The following is a 14,506-nucleotide window of genomic DNA, read 5'->3' as shown; positions in this document are numbered from 1 at the left end:
GGCTCTATCTTGAGTGGTGTACATCTGCATAGAGAGTAGCTTCACAAATAATACACTAAGCTGCAAACAGATTTGCATTTATTAAAAATATGTGAGTAACACTGAGCTTACAAGCATGTTTGCCTCTCATAATGAGTAGGTTTCCCCCTGGGTATGGCTCTTTGCTCTTTAGAACTCTCCACAGCTGCAAGCTTGTTGTGGCACTTTACCATTCCTTTTGAGATATTTTTTCAATTCCCACCTGATTCATGTTGTACTCAGTGTTGCTATGGCACAGTAAGTCTTATGTAATACAGTTGGGTGTGTACCTCACTGTTAACCACATAATGCAAAGTCCATGCACCTGTTTTTTCTAAAAAAAAAATTCCTCATGCTCATAAAACCATATATGTCTTATACTACAGCAATAATATAATTTTTAACATTTAATTTTACAGCACAAGCGTTCAGTGCACTCAGAAAGGCTGGACTCCTCCCTCTCCTTTTCACAGCCATGAACTCAAGGAATTCTCTCCAACATATTACATATAATATAAGTGTAAAACTAAGGCTATTCTGTGCTGAGAGACCTCAAATTTTCCATCCACCCTTTTCGGTATTATTTTTTTCCTCCACCCCTCTCCTTTCCTCCTCAGTTGATTTCTCTCCAGCCATCTCAACGGAAGGCGCAGTAACTATGAAACACATCACTGCTCATTCTTCATGTGAAAAGATCGCATCCTTATACCCTAAAATGCCATATATCTGCCCGTGAGTGGTGGACTAGTCCTGGTTTCCTAGTTAAGACAAAGTCATGTGGTATATAGACAGATGGGTTAAACCCATAGCTTTCCTAATGTGTAAGCTTTCTGAATATTTCCAAGGTAGCTTTGCAGTCTACAAACCAACCAGGGAAGTATAAAAGCAGCAGTAAGAAGTATGAGACAAGAAAACTTTCTTGGGCCAATTGCTGTAGCAGGAATATAAGTTGTCAAGCTACAAATTGCTGTTCTTTAAGTTCACCAGATGTGAGCTAACTTTACTGTATACTATGCAGGCTGCTAGTAATACATGGTTTTTTCCTCATATATCCATTCAACCCTAGGTGGGCTTATCGGTGGTGAAGGGAAGTAGCGGTAATGCCACAAGTTGTGACAGGTGGCTCTCAGCCACTCATTGTTAACTACCCACAGAGCCCCAACCCAGCTGCCATCTAGATGTTGTTTGATTGCATCCCTCATTATCCCTGGCCATTGGCCATGCTGGTTGGGGCTGATGGAAATGTAGTCCAAAGCACAGGTGAGGCTGATCTGGGACATAGCATTATGATGGCTGGCATTTGCAGAGTTTGTATAAATACTAGCCATGACTATACAGGTTATAGTTTTGCTCAGGCCTTGTTCCCTTGGGGGTAGGGATGGGTCACTGAGAGTGGGTCCACGATACCATTCATTTTAACTCTACGTGTAGGCAAGTCATGCAATATCTTAATCCATTTTATGAAATCAGAATTTATTTCAAGCTACCTCTCTATACTGTTTATGAATTGTGTCAAAGGGCTTTTCAGCATCTAATGATAACATTAGAAATTGGTCTTTATTTTTGCTTAAGTCCACCACTAATCTTCTTCTTCTTCTTCTTCTTCTTCTTCTTCTTCTTCTTCTTCTTCTTCTTCTTCTTGATTTTCCTGGTTTACAAAAGTATGTGCAATATCTCTCTCTCTCTTTCTCTGTCTTTCTTGCTCTCTTTTTTACAGATCAGTTTCATTTGTTGAGACATTAAGAAGAAAAGGGGGAAAGAGGTGGAGGGGGAAAGGTGGGTGGGGGAGGGGTTGGGTGGCGATGTTTCTATTATACTTAATATATATGGGGTTTTGTGTCAGCATTGCTTGTGCAGGTTCTCTGCTATTCACTTGTGTTCCTTTGGTGGTGAGAGAGGTTGGGGTTGGCCAAGGGTGTGGTTGTTTGTTTATGATTGGTTGTGGTGATCTTTGTTTTCATGAAATCCACCATTAATCTCATATAAACTGCTGCTTGCCTCATTTTTATAAAACCAGTCTGGTCATTCTCAATAACGGACATTATCACTTGCTGGATTCTAATTGCTAAAGTCACTGTTAAATTATTTGTATCAACATAAATCAGTGATACAGGCCAATAATTTGCACACTGAGTGTGATCTTTATCTGGTTTGAGTGCAACTGTAATATAAGCTTGGTTGAATGTCATTCATAAATTACCTTTATGAAGTGTCTCTTTGTACAATTGGTGCTGATAAATCCAGTGCTTTTTTCTGGGGAAAAGCAGGGGTACGCATACCCCTAAACATTTTATGAATCTTTGTACTTTTGCCCATTTACTGTATTTATTTCCCCCAATTTGAACTATAAAATGATGATTTTGAGTCAAAATGAGAGTACCCCTAAACATTTTTTAATATATGCTTTTGTGTGTCATCTAGATATGTTGTTTATTTTGTTCTATATCGTATATATTGTCTTAAACTACATATTTTGGCTTAGCATATAATTCCAAAGAGAACTTGAAAAATTAATCATTTGAGATTTTATAGACTTCATCTTTTCCCACCCTAATAATTGGAATCGTTGCCAGTGTGGTGTAGTGGTTAAGAGCGGTAGACTCGTAATCTGGGGAACCAGGTTCGCGTCTCCGCTCCTCCACATGCAGCTGCTGGGTGACCTTGGGCCAGTCACACTTCTCTGAAGTCTCTCAGCCCCACTCACCTCACAGAGTGTTTGTTGTGGGGGAGGAAAGGAAAGGAGATTGTTAGCCGCTTTGAGACTCCTTCGGGTAGTGATAAAGCGGGATATCAAATCCAAATCCAAACTCTTCCTTTCTTGTTATTTGGGGTTTATTACTCCTGTTGCACTATGCAATGTGTCCATGGTTGGCTATATAAAAAAAAGCTGATCAAATATTTCATTTCCTTATTCATCAGCATATTCCTACACTGTTCTTGTAGACAGTTCAGAAATTGCTATTCCTTTCTATGATGTTGCCAGCAAAGATAAAGCATTATTTTTCTAAACGATAGTATTTTATGTTTCTAGGTTGGTGGCGACCAAAGCCAGGGAGCCATCTTTCTGCGTGAGTTTACCTTGATTCGGAGAGAGAGTCTTAATGAAGATTTCCTTTCAGATTTGCTGAATACGAACCACAGAATTGAAGATACGGTAGGACCTGCCTATCTTTTAAATAATATGGTGCATGTGAAAAATGGCATTATTCTAAATGGCAGGAGAGAGAACTCAGAGATATTAGGAAGAACAGGTATAATAGGCACTAGAGCCATGGTTGGAACTGTTGGTGGCAAACTCTCCTCCCGTAGCAGTGCTCTTCTAGCTCCTTCCTATCCCAGAACTCATAAGGCAGCGGTTCTCAACCTGTGGGTCCCCAGATGATGTTGGACTACAACTCCCATCATCCCTGAGCTCTAGCCCTGCTAGCTAGGGGTGATGGGAGTTGTAGTTCAACAACATCTGGGGACTCACAGGTTGAGAAAGGCTGTCATAAGGAAAGAGAAACTTGCACTGAAACAGGTATGAGGGAGAAGAGAGTCAGTTGGTTGAGAAGTGGTCTACGGAGGTCAAGTATGCCAAACTGGAGGGAGATCTACTGCAGCTCTGGCTGCTCTGCCAGGCTGCTCTGAATTCAAGAGAGAAGAGCTGAATGGTTAGCTGGAACCAGTAGCTCAGTCAGTATAGGCTGGGAGCAAACCAGAAGGAGTATTTCCCTCCCATAACCCTTCGGAGGTCTGGCTTTAAGTTGTGACTGTAAGACAAAAGAAGTTCCGGAGCATAGCCTAGTGAAGTAACAAGACTGCACAGAAGTTGAAATTTACCTGCAACAATTGCTCTATAACAGCCTTTCTCAACCTGTGGGTCCCCACCACCCCTAGCTAGCAAGGCCAGAGCTCAGGAATGATGGGAGTTGTAGTCCAACAACATCTGGGGACCCACAGGTTGAAAACCACTGCTCTATAGCATGGGTAGACAAACTAAGGTCCAAGTGCCTTCTCAATCCAGCCCGCAGATGGTCCAGGAATCAGCATGTTTTTAAATGAGTAGAATGTGTTCTTTTATTTAAAATGCATCTCTGGGTTATTTGTGGGGCATAGGAATTCGTTCATTCCCCCCCCCCAATATATATATATATATAGTCCAGCCTCCCACAAGTTCTGAGGGACAGTGGACCAGCCCCCTGCTGAAAAAGTTTGCTGACCCCTGCTCTATAGTGTAGGCCAGACTTCACCAACTTATTGTCCTATGCATTTTATTGCACTATAAATCCCAGTATCCCCGAACAATGACTATGCTGGCTGGGTCTGATAGGAGCTGGAGGACAACATCTGTAGGGCATCAGACAAGGCTGGTGAACTCTTTCTGAATAGTCATTATTTCGATGGGACTTGCGTGAGCCTAGTTTTCTCTAGATTTTGCCTGCTTTGTGCTAATACACTGAATTTATTTCAATGTCGAAATCCTATCCCTGAAATTAAACAGAGGCATATATTTTTTAGTTAGCATTTGTTCTTCTTTCCTCCTGTCTTTGTCTAAGTTATGCAGTCCAGAACTCCTCCTGCTGATTCAGTCTATCTTTTTATTTATGGACAACAGTCCAAGCGATGGAAGTTATTGTGTATCATTTTGTGTTTGTTAAGATTGTGGTGCTTTTAGCATATACACTTTTACAAGGTTCTGTGTTGTATTCGGAGAAGACTCTCTGATTGTATGTAGTTGTTTCATCTTGGTTATATAAATTTATTTTTTTAAAAGCAGATATAAAGATACTGCTTTGTGCTGCAATTCAGCTGCACTTGTGATTGTGAAGTGGATATGACTGGTGAGAACACGGTTGACTGGAACATTAGAGAGATGAGGATTGCTAAAATAAATCTTGCTTAGGTCAAAGAACATACTTAACAAAGAGGATGGATGCATTAAGAGGATGGATGCAATAAACAATCCCCTGGTAATCCATCTGCTTTTCGGCAAACCATCTCTAGGATTCTCACAATCCCACCCAAAGAGTTCACACATCAGGCAAAATCAACACTTTGTTTTTGCCGTGTATAAATCTGTTGGTGAGACTCATAGTAGAATCAAGCAATGCTTTACTGCCAAGACAAAAAGATTCTTTGTGAAGATGATGCGATTAACCCTCACTGTGATTAATGATGTGTGGCTTGAATCTCTGTGCATCGAATGCGATGCTCCATAGACCAGCAGGCAACCTTTTGTTAGTTTTGTGTCTGTTTTGCTGGCTTGGCCTGTGGTTGTATTGAAATACATTGGTCTTGTGCCGGACTACAAGTATTTGTACACGGTTAACAAGCGATCTATGTTAATTATACAGGAAGTTCCAACCAGAAACTATTTCTTCTCAGTAAGTTCATTTTATTGCTCAATATAACACAAGCAAAATAAATAAATAATGCTTTTAAAAACAACAACAACACACACCCTGATAGCTATGCTACAGCTTAAATTTTCATTGAGAAGTTATATATTTTTTTGGTTGGCAGATGCCATGAAATCAAATCAGTTGAATGTGAATGAACAGAATATGAACAGGATATTTTAAAACTCTGTGGTCCAAATGAAAGCAGAGCAATATGTTTGGCACCAGCTTGGCTGCAGGAGTTGAAGAAAAGAGATGTTCAAGGTGCTATCCACCCATCTTAGGGACCCTGCTCTGCATTTTCTTCTCCTGAGGAAATCCCACAAGGCAGTGGAGGTTTAGGATCAGAGTTTTCATTCTCCTATATGGGCTAAATTACCAGGATGAGGAGTTCCATTTGCTCCTCAGTTCCCTTTACAGCATGTGAAGAAACTGGCTTCTTGACCATTGGACCCACTATTGATCTCATCCGATCAATCCACTGGAGCCTTTCACAGGGTGTAGCCACTGTCACATGTTGGCAGCTTCTAGGAGCCACAGATGAGTGCTGAGTGCAGGGTCGGGACCAAAGGTGGCCCCTCCAGGTACTACCCCTCCTCTACCACCCAATACACCACAATAGTGGTGTAGAACTATCGGAATAAATAGAGGTTGCTGATTCTATCACTCAAGGGTATCTCCTGGTTCACACTTCTCCCCTTTGTTATTGAAGACTGACATAAAAATCTCTGGGAACTTTATCAGCTCAGAACACAGAAGGTGGAGAGATCATGTCTGAATGATTCTCACTTTAAGTGGAGGACTAGAATTTCAGGCAGATGCCTGGCCTAGATCCCTCATGGTTTTCATGGTCAGGAGGTTTTTGATGTGGGAAAATATTTCCTCCTAGAATACTCTTCCCTGCATCCTGAATCTGATACTTTATTGGAAGGTTTAGCACTGTGTCTTCAGATTACCTCTTAGATCACAGGTTCCCAGTGTGTAGTCCATGTTCGCCTCTAGACAGTTCCATCCTTATTTCAGACATCATGATATATCGGTAAATCACAGTGTTTAGCTGGTGATATATTGCGATGTTGAAAACCATATCAATGGCCCAGCCCTGTCAATGGGCTATCAGTGGTTTGCGGGCTTTATTCAGATCGCCTGCAGCAGTGACTTTAGCATCTAGCACAGCTCATTAAATTGGTGAACAACAGACAGAAAAATGGTCTGCCTAGATACTCTGCAGTTATCTATTTGTCTGGGGTGGTGGTGGTGGAATTTGGGAACCACGGTCTGAAATTATAGCACAGAAGCATAAGGCTAAAAGGCCAGACTTTATGGCTTCATGGCAAGAGTATTGTTACATTGTTATCTGCAGGATAATCAGATAATTAAAACAAACTTTTATTTAAAGTAACAATGCATCAATTAGAAATTAAAGATTTATTCAAAATAATAAAAAAGCTAGCTGTGATTTTCTCCCAGAGAACCAGTTGCAAAAACGTAGTAGTTGTTGCTAGATATCAGTCTAATGCAGCGGTTCTCAACCTGTGGGTCCCCAGATGTTGTTGGACTACAACTCCCATCATCCCTGAGCTCTGGCCTTGCTAGCTAAGGGTGATGGGAGTTGTAGTTCAACAACATCTGGGGACCCACAGGTTGAGAAAGGCTGGTCTAATGTGTATTCATCACCATCACTGACAACCCAAGCAGTATTTGGGCGGCCTGGGAATCAAGTCCCCAAATTCTGTTGTTCTGAAGTCTTAAGGATGGATCTGTGAGTTACGATCCTGTAGCCCCATAGGCCCCCATTATGCAAACACTGCACAAACATAATACAAAAATAGCAGTACAGTGCTTCCAGCTTTAACCTCAGAAATGTGATGTTTCTGCTGGCCAGGGGAAGAATTCTGCCCCTGCACCCAAATCTTTATCATATTCCATCTTTTGGAATATGATATTCCATTATAACTAAAAATGAACTAGAGAATGCAGTCCAGAAATGTATCCCATGTTTTCTCCAGGGTATCCCTATTTACTGTCACATACCCTCAGTTTTGAACATTCACTAGAAACATAGAATTAAAAAATAAATTTGAAAAGCAACGGTTATATGTAGAAGAAGAAGAGTTTGGATTTGATATCCCGCCTTTCACTCCCTTTAAGGAGTCTCAAAGCGGCTAACATTCTCCTTTCCCTTCCTCCCCCACAACAAACACTCTGTGAGGTGAGTGGGGCTGAGAGACTTCAAAGAAGTGTGACTGGCCCAAGGTGACCCAGCAGCTGCATGTGGAGGAGCGGAGACGCGAACCCAGTTCCCCAGATTACAAGACTACCGCTCTTAACCACTACACCACACTGGCTCTGGTTATGTAAAATAACAATGTATAGACTCTCAAGGATTTATTGTTTCCTTAGTGGTTTTCAAAATGGACTTTTAGGAATATTACGTCCTTTTTTAATTGGTTTGTTTACTTCTTAAACTTATGATTGGACATCAGGTGGTTAGATGTTAGCAGAAGCATATTTAACCCTCTGCTGACAGGTTGGGTCAAACACAAGGGTGGTGCAATGGAAAACAAATGTTGCAGTGAAGGCATGATGTTTTCATCTTCTTGCAAGTAGTGTGATGCTTAATCAAATCTGCCAAATATTTTATTTGTATGCCCTTCTTGACCCAAACACTGGATTCGTAAAAGCAGTTTCTCTGTCAGTGTAGGGTTAAAGATCTTGTTTGTACTAACAGAAGAAGTAATCAATGCATTTATTTATTTACAAAATGTTATGTATAATAAACCTATACTGTTCTTGTTTTGATATCATTGATAATGACCGAAACAGCGGTGGTCGGGCACTTGTCCATTTGGTATTTTTGTCTTAGATTTGGAATTCTGTGTGTAATATATGTGTGTCTAATATATAAGAAACTAAGTATTTTGAATAGCGCGTATAAACGAATTGCATTAGTTTTATAAATGTTTGGTATACATTTCCCCCCTGCCCTTGTTCCTTTTGGTGTATACTGATGACCACATGCCACTAGTACTGTTTATTAGGATCATTTATTTATAAAATATTTATATACTGCCATATCATGAAACATCAGGTGGTCGTAAAACAGCAAAACATAAAACACTATTAAAAACAGTTTGGCTTACCTATCACATCATGATTATTTTCTCCATGCATGGATAGAATAACCACTGTAATTTGAGCTGGAAATTGCAGGAGTGTGGATGCAACGATGGCTTTCTTCCAGATTTGTTTCCCAATAGGAATCACCCCCCTTTATTTGTATCTTTTTTAAAAAAACAAGCTTAGCTCTTTTTAGCTGCACTGCACTGAAATACAATATTTACATTTCTCTAAGTGGTCCCACAGTTCAAAGAAGAATTCCTGCTGCTGTTGCTGGAGCCTCAAGTGCTCATTATAAACAAAACTCTGAACTGAGGAAAGCAACAGTTGTTTGCAGGTAAAAAGACAAGGTCTGTTACTTGGTCTTGAAGGAGGAAAAGTATATATTTTGCAACAAAAGAAGGGCCAGGGAACCTGGGAAAGAGTTCCAAGGTAAGTGCTACATCAGCAACTACCTGGCTTAGACTGAACCTCCATAGGAGATGGAGACTCCTCTTCCTGGCTCTCAGAAAGACCCTGGTCTGGGCAGGATGTCACATGGATTTCTTCTTCCAAGTATTATTATATAAACAATAGCCTTGAGGAGCTAGCTGTCAGCAGCTTGGGTGAATTAGATTGGAATAATCACAGCTTCAGGAGTTTGAAGGGCTTATTCATGCAGGAACTTATTACAGGATTGGTGGAGATAGGAGAGAAATAGCGCACACATTGTTTGGAGAAAACAGCAAACAAAAACATGGCTCAGCTTTTAGGCATGGAGTTAACTTAGAGAACTACGAACAAAAGCAGTCTAGATTGCTATACAAACAGTGCCTTCTGTTTAAAACAGAAGTGGTTTAAAACAGCACATGCATTGACTAGAATATTTAGAGAAGAAAATGTTTTTGCTTTCCTCCAACAGTAGCTAGGTAGTCTATTGGCAACCCTGATGTTCCTGCTTGACTTGCCATAACCTCATTCCCTCTGGTCCTTAAGCCCTTGGGTAATTTGAGTGAATCTGGTATCCATTTTGGAGTTTTCAGTGCTGCAGCTGGAATGGTGGGGAATGGTGCATTTCTGCAAGAATGGTGTGTTTCTTGGGTTTGGTGGCTGTGCTGTTTGTTGGCAGGTTCTGCTTCTCCTGTTTCTTTGACGAAATCTCACATTCAGGGGTCTGAGCATGGCTGGGCTAAGGGAGCGTTACAGTTTTAGTTTACTATGGATAATGAAAAATGGGGTATAATTCTAGCACACATATTTGCACAGTATCAAACAGGTTCCCACTCATTAGGTCAATGAAAAGGTACATAGTCAGTAGCAATTAAGACCACATTTATGTTACCATTGTTATTTATCTGTATAAGCATGGACTTGCATATATACAGAGCCAAACTTCTAGGAAAACATCCTAGATATACTTTTTTTTGGGGGGGGGGTCTAAAACGAAAATAGTAGGAAGTAACCAAAGAAGAATGGTATACAGCTAAGTTACTTATCTGTGGGACCTAGGGAAGTATCTGGGCAAAAATGAAGCAGCCCATCATTGTGTCAGTTACTGCTTACAAGTTCTATGATGAGAAAAGCCACCTAAAGTGTATAGGAGAAAGCAAGGAAAGGTGAATGGGAACTGGAGAGGAAGTTCATTATGTGTTCTCCATATTTGTCTAAGTTAGTCCTCTGGCACAGAGAACCAGGTTGTAGATACATGTCTATAAAGTTGGTAAGGTAAGGAAGCTCATTGAGAAAACAAGATGAAAAGGATTAGGTCCAAGTGCCATTGATAGTACCATTCAGAGAAGGAAGATCCTCTAGCTTTCTTGATTCCTGGAATGGCTACGAGAAATATGCTTTTGCTTGTGGAACAAAAAAGTAACGTCCTGCCAACGTTACCTCTCTGACTATGCCTGCTCTAGCATTTTCTGATATCTTATGTCAGGCATAGGCAAACGTTTTGGGACTACAATTCTCATCATCCCTGACCACTGGTCCTGTTAGCTAGGGATGATGGGAGTTGTAGTCAGAAAACATCTGGAGGGCCGAGTTTGCTTATGCCTGTCTTATGTTAACGTATGGTTTCTAGACCCAGAGACGGTGCTTATACCACTGAATGCTCTGAGACTCGGCTTCTTTGTTATTTTCCATGCCAACCCTCTAGCTCACCTTTCTCTCCACCTCAGCATGACATGTGTCTCATTCTCATTTAGAGCTCTTTTGGCCAAAGCAAATGGAGAAGGGTGGACTTCTCCACCAGTAAAGGAAAAGGGTAGGAAATCCATTCGTTGTATCATCTTAGTGCCTGGGAGCACAGCCTCCGGAGAAGATGTTCTGTTGACCTTGCCATCAGATTTAAGTACAGGACTCTGCTTCTTTAAAACTCTCATTCTTTAAAACAGCCCATGAAACAAAAACTCAGGAGAAAGAAGGTTCAAAGATGTCCCTGGACCAAAATCCCAACATTTCACAATGGTGTTTAAGCTGCTAGCTTTTAAAACTGGTCATGCTCGATATTTTCACAGAGATTCAGATGTATTGAAAATAATGGCCCATGGAGAGTTTTGGATGGTTTCTTATTAGCAAAGAGCACTCACTACTGGAAGAGATGTGCCATTGCATTTAATTAGATGAGCTTGTACAGATATTCAAAGCATATGCTACTAGAGTCAATGTTATAATGATTTTATGCAACACATCCTTCTCTTCGTTCCATAAAAAAGAAGTCTCTGTGGTGTATGTGACAGAAATGGAAAGATGGTAAAGGACACAATCCCTGTTCTTCCATGCAAATTCATTTGTTGGAATGAATAGAAGCAGTATATTTTTCCTGTCACTATGCAACAGGATGTTCTCCTGTACAGATCCTGCACTTGCTTAAACTTATACATTGGTACCTTGGTTCTCAAATGCCTTGGTACTCAAACAACTTGGAACCCAAACACTACAAACCCAGAAGTAAATGTTCTGGTTTGCAAACTTTTTTCAGAAGCCAAACTTGCTCCGTTTTGAGTGTTACGCTGAGGTCTGTCTGCTTTTGCTATTTATGTTGCGTTTTTGTTTTTGTGACTTTTTTGTTTTGTTTTTGTGACTGTGTGGAACCCAGTCCAGCTACTGATTGATTGATTGATTGATTGATTGATTGTGTGACTGCAATACATAGTTTATTGCTTTCATTTTATGCATCAATGGTCTCATTAGATAGTAAAATTCATGTTAAATTCCTGTTTTAGGGGTTGTTTTTAAAAGTCTGGAACAGATTAATCCATTTTGCATGACTTTCTATGTACTAATTTGAAAAGCTGAAGTACACCAGTCCTCCTGTTTCATTTCTGTCTTAATTTATTTAATGCAAAGTTTCTGAACATAATGAAACCACTACCATCCCATAATTTCTAGCTCTGAAAGTCAAATTAAACTTTAGTTTCATAGATATCATCAACATACATGACCATGCAAGTAGAAGCCTGTGGAAAATTTAATAGGGGGGGGGGGGAAATATTTTAACTATTTTATTCTAATTCAACCTATTTTATCTTAATTCCTTTCCACTAATGTTTTAGGTAGTGATTATCCAGCCAAGGATCATTCTCTTAACCAACGTTAGCATCAAAATTAAGCAGAATTAAGCTGTATGGAGCTTCCTTCTCCTCCTTGCTGTCCCTGCCTTCTCTGAGCTCTCAAACAGCCGCTATGAGCTGCCCAAGGGAGGAGGCCAGCAGTAGCGGCCATGGAGAGGCCAGAGGATGCTCCCTCAATGCTACACCAGCTCATCCTCCTCCCCAAGCTCACTGGCAGTGGAAACAGAGACATTCTGGGATCAAATCAAAAGTTGGGATGGCATTTGTAATTCCAGGACTGTCCCTGGAAAATCTGGACACTTGGAGGGTATGAAACAACACAGCGGGCTTGCCAGGGAAAATTGAAATGGAAATACTTTATTGTCACTTGTACAACTTGTATACAGTGAGATTACACAAGCACCCCCCACTCTGCTCTCTTAGTCTTAATTCCCCTCGTTTACTGACACACACAGACCAAACCCAAGAGTCAGTTGCCCTGTTGTTATCTTTTCATTCAGCAGCCTAACAGCCCACAGATAGAAGCTGTTCTTTACCCTGTTGGTGCAACTAATCATGCTTCTATATCTTCTGCCTGAGGGCAGGAGATCAAGAAAGTGCTGGCCAGGGTGTGAATCATCCCTGAGAATTTTCCTCACTCTCCTGAGGCAACGTTCTTCCGCTATTTCATCCAGCGGATTCACGGGACAGCCCATAATATCTTGTGCTGTATTCACCACCCTCTGTAGGCACTTCCTATCAGTTGATGTCAAACCAACGTACCACACCGTGATGCAGTATGAAAGGACACTTTCTATTGTGGACCGGTAGAAGGAGATCATCAAATGTTGATTGATATCGTTCTTCCACAATACTCTGAGGAGATGGAGTAAAATAAATTATGTGGTATTGCCAGCTTGGGCTGTTTGATGATGGGGCAGAATAAATACATTGGTAGTGGATCGAGTCTGAAGGTGTTAGAGGAGACATTCCCCTGCTTTCTGGGATAGAGATTTTCCTCATCAGAGTTGTTTTCCAGTTTCCATAGGAGAGTCAGTCAACAAAGGGATTTTAGGCTGGGAAGGTTTCCGTGGGTATTTCAAACATTTGAGGGTGTTGTGTCCAAGGTGCTGATCATTTTGTATACATAATTTGTACATCAAACCTTAGCATTTGCAATGGTTGGGGGGGGGGGGAATGGAAGTCGAAAAGAAAAGGCAAATGTGCCCTTTGCTGTCTTGGTACTGTAGTATTTTATTTATTTATTTATATGTCCTTAGAAGTATTAACTCTAGTTTTTGAACAGGATAAAGTGAGTGCTTGCTTTTTACAGTGCAGAGTTGTTCCTCCTAAAATGTTCTTTTACATAATTACCTGGCAAGAGATTACTTTCTTAATACTGACAACTTGACAATATGTTTCAGTTACTGAAAATTACAGCATAGATGTGAAAAGGGAGCTTTTGAACTTCTGGGTTTACCTAATTATAGGTGTAGTGCTCTGACAAGACTCCACAATTTATAGTGACTACTCCTTCCTAATTACTTCTTAGGCTGTCTAATTCTCAAATTAGTTCTAATGTGTCATTCTTGTTTAACTTTCTGTGTTACTGCCACTGATCATCATGCTTCAGATATCTCAGGGGAGAGTACTTGCCTTAGGTAGATGAGATTGAATGTCCTTATAGACCACACAAGACACAAGGGAGAGATCAAACTTACATGAACAGAAGCCCCAAAATAATATAAAATCTGAACTTGTCTTCTGGGCATGAAGACTTATGATGTACACATTTATGACTTTAGAAAGCAGCTGAATGTTTTATTATGTGAACAATTTAAAACAAACAGATATGAAAAGAAGAGCCCAAATTTCCAGAAAATATATATATATATTGTGGAAGACAGGAGTGCCTGGCATGCTCTGGTCCATGGGGTCACGAAGAGTCGGACACGACTAAATGACTAAACAAAAACAACACACACACACACAATCACACACTTAATTTGACAGGTAAACAGTAGTTGCAGCAGTAATTTGCATGTTGAAGAATAACAAATCTCTTTCATGTGACCAGGCAATCAGGTTGTGTACAGTGGCGTTGCATGGAGGGCGTCCACAAGAGCAGTTGCCCTGGGTGCAAAATTGTTAGGGGGTGCAAAATTTCAACACCTGGTGGTGCCTCAAACCAGCTGTGTACTTCCATTGCTGGGCTTCATTGCAAGCTGCTTCTCCATGTAAACCAGGAAGTAACCTCTCCAGACAACGGAACAACTCTTCTGATCTCTGCGGCTCTAAACAATACGCCAGCTTAAGAGTTTGTTCAGCAGCGTCAGCTTTTGTAGCTGGAGTCAGTCGGGGCCCTGCCCTCCCAGGCCAGGGAGCAGATCTCTCAGGACTCTCAGCCAAGATGGTTATGGCTAAATCCCCAAGGCACAAAACTGATTCCAGTGGACT

At 40.8% G+C, this 14,506-nt stretch overlaps 1 protein-coding gene across 1 annotated transcript in view; it reads left to right on the top strand.

Moving 5' to 3' along the window:
• LOC309332757 (uncharacterized protein) overlaps window positions 1-14,506 on the top strand; it is a gene marked incomplete at its 5' end in the record, with an annotated part of 103,476 nt that overhangs the window by 77,599 nt on the left and 11,371 nt on the right. The window contains one exon of the mRNA XM_081845932.1: window positions 3,050-3,172. Coding sequence (XP_081702058.1) covers window positions 3,050-3,172 — 123 coding nt within the window. The remainder of the gene's footprint in view (window positions 1-3,049; window positions 3,173-14,506) is intronic.

This window comes from Podarcis erhardii, assembly GCF_964252035.2.
Source record: "Podarcis erhardii genome assembly, chromosome: 17".
NCBI classification, from domain to species: domain Eukaryota; kingdom Metazoa; phylum Chordata; class Lepidosauria; order Squamata; family Lacertidae; genus Podarcis; species Podarcis erhardii.
The sequence above is the reverse complement of the archived record's forward strand: the minus strand, read 5'-3'. Positions and strand labels throughout refer to the sequence as shown.